This window comes from Crassostrea angulata, unplaced genomic scaffold (assembly GCF_025612915.1).
Source record: "Crassostrea angulata isolate pt1a10 unplaced genomic scaffold, ASM2561291v2 HiC_scaffold_112, whole genome shotgun sequence".
Lineage (NCBI taxonomy): Eukaryota > Metazoa > Mollusca > Bivalvia > Ostreida > Ostreidae > Magallana > Magallana angulata.
The window spans coordinates 74,296-80,307 of record NW_026441667.1 but is presented as its reverse complement, the minus strand read 5'-3'; the positions used below and the strand labels follow the sequence as shown (position 1 = coordinate 80,307).

Here is a 6,012-nt window from a genome sequence, read left to right as displayed (position 1 = left end):
GTACTTGTATATTTGTACAAAAAAAATAAAAAATGAGCAGCTACAACTTTAAAGTACCAATTTTTTTAACTGATACAAATTGCTGATTTGTACTTAACAAAAAGTATACAGTTTCTTTGATATATTCCTCAATTTTGGATGTGTGTAATGTCCAACACATGTGTGCAGCCAATGTTGAGTTTCACAGTTAGAGATACGGAATTGAGAAGTTGTGTTTCCAACTGATTTGGATCAAGGACAAGGTCTGGACGACCTCAACACCAAATCCGGTATTATTTACTTGGTGTTGTTGTTGTCGACTTGAGCGACTACCTCACATTTATATTGTTTTGTGATGTCGAGGGTTCTTTGTCTCATGTTGCGAGATTGGCATTTTATGGTGTCAAGCTCAGAGTTGAAGTTCCCCACGTATTTGCTGCAGACTGAGCATTTGTTGGGCCGCGGTGCATGCAGCAAACTTGATGCGAATAATTTTGTACTTATAATTGTATTAAAAAAAACAAACGAGCATCTACAAGTGCATAGTACCAAGATTTTTAAGTCATCTTATTTGTACTTGTATATTTGTACAAAAAATAAAATAAAAAATGAACAGCTACAACTTTAAAGTACCAATATTTTTAACCGATACAAATTGCTGATTTGTACTTAACAAAAAGTATACAGTTTCTTTGATAAATCCCTCAATTTTGGATGTGTGTAATGTCCAACACATGTGTGCAGCCAATGTTGAGTTTCACAGTTAGAGATACGGAATTGAGAAGTTGTGTTTCCAACTGATTTGGATCAAGGACAAGGTCTGGACGGCCTCTCAACACTAAATCCGGTATTATTAACTTGGTGTTGTTGTTGTCGACTTGAGCGACTACCTCACATTTGTATTGTTTTGTGATGTCGAGGGTTCTTTGTCTCATGTTGCAAGATTGACATTTTAAGGTGTCAAGCTCAGAGTTGAAGTTTCCCACGTCTTTGCTGCAGACTGAGCATTTGTTGGCCGCTGTGCATGCAGCAGACTTGATGCGAATAATTTTGTACTTATAATTGTATTAAAAAAACAAAAAAAGCAAACGGGCATCTACAAGTGCATAGTACCAAGATTTTTAAGTCATCAATACAAATTGCTTATTTGTACTTGTATATTTGTACAAAAAAAAAATAAAAAATGAGCAGCTACAACTTTAAAGTACCAATTTTTTTAACCGATACAAATTGCTGATTTGTACTTAACAAAAAGTATACAGTTTCTTTGATAAATCCCTTAATTTTGGATGTGTGTAATGTCCAACACATGTGTGCAGCCAATGTTGAGTTTCACAGTTAGAGATACGGAATTGAGGAGTTGTGTTTCCAACTGATTTGGATCAAGGACAAGGTCTGGACGGCCTCTCAACACTAAATCCGGTATTATTAACTTGGTGTTGTTGTTGTCGACTTGAGCGACTACCTCACATTTATATTGTTTTGTGATGTCGAGGGTTCTTTGTCTCATGTTGCAAGATTGGCATTTTATGGTGTCAAGCTCAGAGTTGAAGTTCCCCACGTCTTTGCTGCAGACTGAGCATTTGTTGGCCGCGGTGCATGCAGCAGACTTGATGCGAATAATTTTTTCTACTGAAATGGGTTTCTTTTCAGATTCTACAATGGGGCCAATGTCATTGGTTGCTTCAAAGGCTGTATCTGGGCATGTAGTAAGAGTTTTGATGTTGTCGAAATTTCTCACTGCTACATTGGTTATTTTGTATGACTGGGCGAGTTTTATGGAGTCAAAGTGGGCTTCCCACAAACAGCAGGAGATTGAGCTGGTAGAATCAGCAACGATAATGTGTTTGCAATCCATTACTTGCCCTGACCGGGTTGTGCGCGATTCTGTAGGTCCAATGTCAATAACTTTGATTGCAATGGTTGCCTGAAGAAGAGAAGAACAGATTTACAATTGAATAAAAACCATGTTGAGTTATAATATTAATTTTTAAGTAAAAATCTGAAGTTAATTACATAATGTACAGTTATATCAAATATGTTATTTATAATACAAGATACACATTATTTATGGTACACAAGTGAACACATTCATTATTCTGAAGTTCTGTGATTTGTGTTTGTCAAATAAACAAAGTGTATGGTATATCATCTTACAACCAATTTGTTAAGACATTGAATGAAAATTTTTCAACTTGTCTAACTAGTTAATCAGTTAACATGCTGTATATTCCTTATATGTATACGAATTTGTGACCTTGATTGTTTTTTTTGACACTAGCATTTGAGGAACAATGAAGATTTATTATAAGAAGTTTGTAAGCCAAAGGTTTCATAGTAATTGACATATTTTACATTGAAGTCAAATGGTAATAGCCAGATACCCAACTAGACAAATTGCATTCAGTTGAAAAAATCTAGTTTTAATTGGTATAATTTAAAGATAAAGATAATGAATTCTAGGTATACTATCTAATGCAAGTTTCAAAATTAAATTGTTTGAAGAATGGTTCATTAAGGAGATGTCATTAAACAAACAAATTGGTGAATTTTATTCGAATGGATTTCTGGCAGTAGGTGAATCATTGGACATAATATAACAAAAACTTAAAAAGAACTTTGGTTTCATAGGCCAGAATGAAATGAACTGTAAATCTTGTGCGTTTTACCTTTTGAAAAGCATTCAAGTTCTGCTCAATATCTTTGATAGTTGTGGTTTGAAGCGTAGGTGGAGGTTGAAAGTCAAAGTCCAATGCTCTCACTGGAGTAGACAATTCTGATGCAAATCCAACCCTTATGTCAAAGTCTGCTGAAGTTCTATTGCTTGGAACTCTCTGAATGTTCTTGAGGGACACTGGGCTTCTGTAAGCAAAAAAACACAATTTCATTACTTTTAATAAGCTAAGCAAAGAAGGATTGTGTTGATCAAAGCTAAGTGTGGTGGAGAGAGCCAGTCCACCCCTCAAAAAAAACTTTTTTGTGCAGCAAAGATTTTTTTAAAAATGGAAATAACATGGAGTCCCCCCCCCCCCCAACTTTTATGGCACCATGTAAGAAATTGAATTGAAAATAAGGAAATAAACAGTAAAATTGAAGTTAAAGGTATACCCCTCTCTCCCCGAGTAGGAATTTTAGGATTTGTAAAGTAACCTTTTTTTATTTTCCCTTCTTTTTCTGCTTGAAGAGATTTTTTAAATGAGTCTGCCCCCCCCCCCCCCTCCCACTTTCAAAGACGATGTTACGTGCCTGAATTATTACTTGCATTCCACCATAGTACTTAATAGGCAACAAGATATTGACATGCTTGCCTTTGTGTTAGAGCTAGTTTCAAAATAGGGTCGATTTGCAGACTTTGGTGCCAGTTTTTTTCTGTCAGCTGTTCGCTAAAATTTGACGCCTTACGCCATATGCTTGGCCGGCATGAAAGACATGCCGCCAAAACACCCACGCAGTACGACCGTCAGAGCTTGCCGGGTGCTTTACCAACATCAAAGAAATTATTCGCTCAACATTTAGAGATTGCATGTTGGAAATAACTGTTTTCGCAACAATATACCCACATTTTTAATTTTCTACATGATTAAAAAAAGAGTCAGGAATTTTTTTTTAATCTGATGAAGCTTACTTTGCTTAGCATAGGTAAGTTTGGTCGGTCTTTCTCTCTCCATACATTTAACACAAAGTAATTCTAAACATTAGAATAATAATAATACATAAGTGTATGTAGTAAAAATAGTTGTTTCACGATTTACAGTAGCCCTACACTATTTCATTCATTTCAATTCAGTGTGCGTGCACTGTTACCGGTTACAACTGCATGCGTTGTTGTGGCGGCGGCGGCAATTCTTTGATGTTGGTAAAGGGATCGGCCGACGAGTCTAGCAAGCAGCCGACGTAAACATTGACTGTCAAGAGGAGGAAAACTCGACGGCATTAGTAACGCGCTTGAATCATTGCCACTTTTTGTTTAAATCAGGATTACATACGTACATGGTCATCGTCTTATAATTTGAAAATTTTTCACTGTTGTTCATTACATCTTATGTAACTAATATAAATGTTGACAAAACAAACATAAATAGTGTTATCGTTTTAATGGAAAATAGCTTTCATTGCTAGCACTGTTCCGGAGAACGCTTCTTTCAAACGTTAGATATAACCTTTAGATGAGGACTCTATCGATCGATGCCTAACGTTTTGACGTCAGGCAAAAGCCAGCATTATTATAGGCTACTTTATCGTTATAGTCTTTGATAGTTCGTTGAGAAAAGTCTACCTATATTATACAGAAAACGTTTTCAGAATATTACTATATAAAAGCACAAGAACTTACTTTTTCTTTTCCAAGTCTTGGAAGTTGCAGTGTAGGTCTGGCTTGAAACAAACACCGTCCGTAAATTTCAGTTTTTCTTGCATGACGGCGTTGAAATACTTGATGTTTTTGTTTTTTGACGTCTTCACGGGGGATATCATATGGATATAACCATCTATGGTTTCGTTTTCGTCTCTTTTTGGACGTTTCTGTGCGGATGCCATCTTCGCTGTAAGCCGTTTCTCGAAAGAGTGAGAAAATAATTGCGGGAAAAGAGGAAAATACTACGCTAGCATGAAACCTGTATTTTCTTTTGTTTTAATGTGTTATTTGAAGTATTTGAAATATTTATTTCGTCTTATCGTAAAAAAACTAAGTTACCAAACAAATTCTTTTGATATTTGTGTGCGAGATAATATGCATATTGCCCTAAACAGGACAAATAGTCAGAACTATTTTTTTCCGCGATGGAGTAAAGTTTGGTATGATGCAGAATCTGTCCTTATTTGGTAATGCAGTCTCTTGAACACTGCGGTAGTTTTTTCGCGGAAAATTTCGAGAAGGGTATACCAAATAAGGCAAGAAGTTTAGCCTGGGCGCGGACCTGAGAATCTGGTTGTTAGCGGAATTTTCGAGAAGGTTATACCAAATATAGCAAGATTTTTATGAACGAGGACCTGACAATACGTCATCGTCGAGTTTTTTGTGCATGCGGGGTGGGGGGTGGGGGTATGAGCTACTGCGTGATAGAAACGTAAGATTTACGTTTTCCGGTCAGTATAACACAACGAATCGATTGTGTAATGTAGAGAGGAATACATCTCATCGATGACTATTTCAATGTGCTGAAAATTATATGAATACAAATAACAGCTCTCCAAAAAGAATACTATTCAACGGAAGCATGCTTGAAATGAATTATAATTTTTTTGCTGATCAAAATTCATAAAGGGAATCAGCAAATTTAAGATGAAATTTCGGTTGATTTTCTCCCGAATCTAGTGCATGTACATGTACATTGTATATCATTTCATATTTTGAAAGTAAATTATTTGAAATTATTTTAGGAATGTACATGCATCAAATAAATTGCATGTGATCTTGAAAGCAGAAGAAAACACTGTCAAATTCTTAACTTGTATTTTGGATGGAAGGGTATTTATAAAAGCAGAATCGTGCTTTAAAAGTGTGTACATGTATGTCTCTGTGTGTGTGTGTGGGGGGGGGGGGGGGGGGTAGCCCAGCCAAGTATCGTCATGATTCCAATTAGGACTTGTCAACTAATCGTCTTGCAAAATTTACTGAGACTTTTCAATAAGTCGCGAAGTCCTGCTTTACCATTGATACAACGGCCGAGACCTCGATTCTTTGGATCTGAATGAACTCATCCATTAGCATAGGAACACATCCATTAGCATACTGATAGATCCATATAGAGAGGGGTCACATAAATTTTTTTCATTTGTTTAGTAACAAATAGATACATATAGTTTGGATCCGAAATTTATCGAATTTATATATACGTACTAGACTAGTAGGCTATTTGTTTAACTTGCACCTAGTAAACACGCGGGTTATACCATTTTCAAGGTGAAGTGATGAAATCAGGTCACACGTGTACATGTACCCCGCTTTGGCGATTTTGTTCGTCCTGTTAATATTCCAGCAATATGAATATATATTTGTCTTAATCGAAACTGTTTGTTCGTGAATGATGATAA

The 6,012-nt window shown here is 36.0% G+C and overlaps 1 protein-coding gene across 1 annotated transcript; it reads right to left on the bottom strand.

Annotated features, from left to right (window-relative positions):
• Positions 1-607: 607 nt before the first annotated feature.
• LOC128169267 (uncharacterized) lies at positions 608-5,371 on the bottom strand. The gene is made up of 3 exons (XM_052835425.1): positions 4,313-5,371; positions 2,649-2,841; positions 608-1,906 (listed from the first exon to the last, which is right to left on the bottom strand). Exons 1-3 carry the CDS (start codon positions 4,513-4,515, stop codon positions 1,259-1,261), a joined length of 1,044 nt encoding a protein of 347 aa, XP_052691385.1. The 5' UTR covers positions 4,516-5,371; the 3' UTR covers positions 608-1,258.
• Between the last annotated feature and the right edge of the window lie 641 nt (positions 5,372-6,012).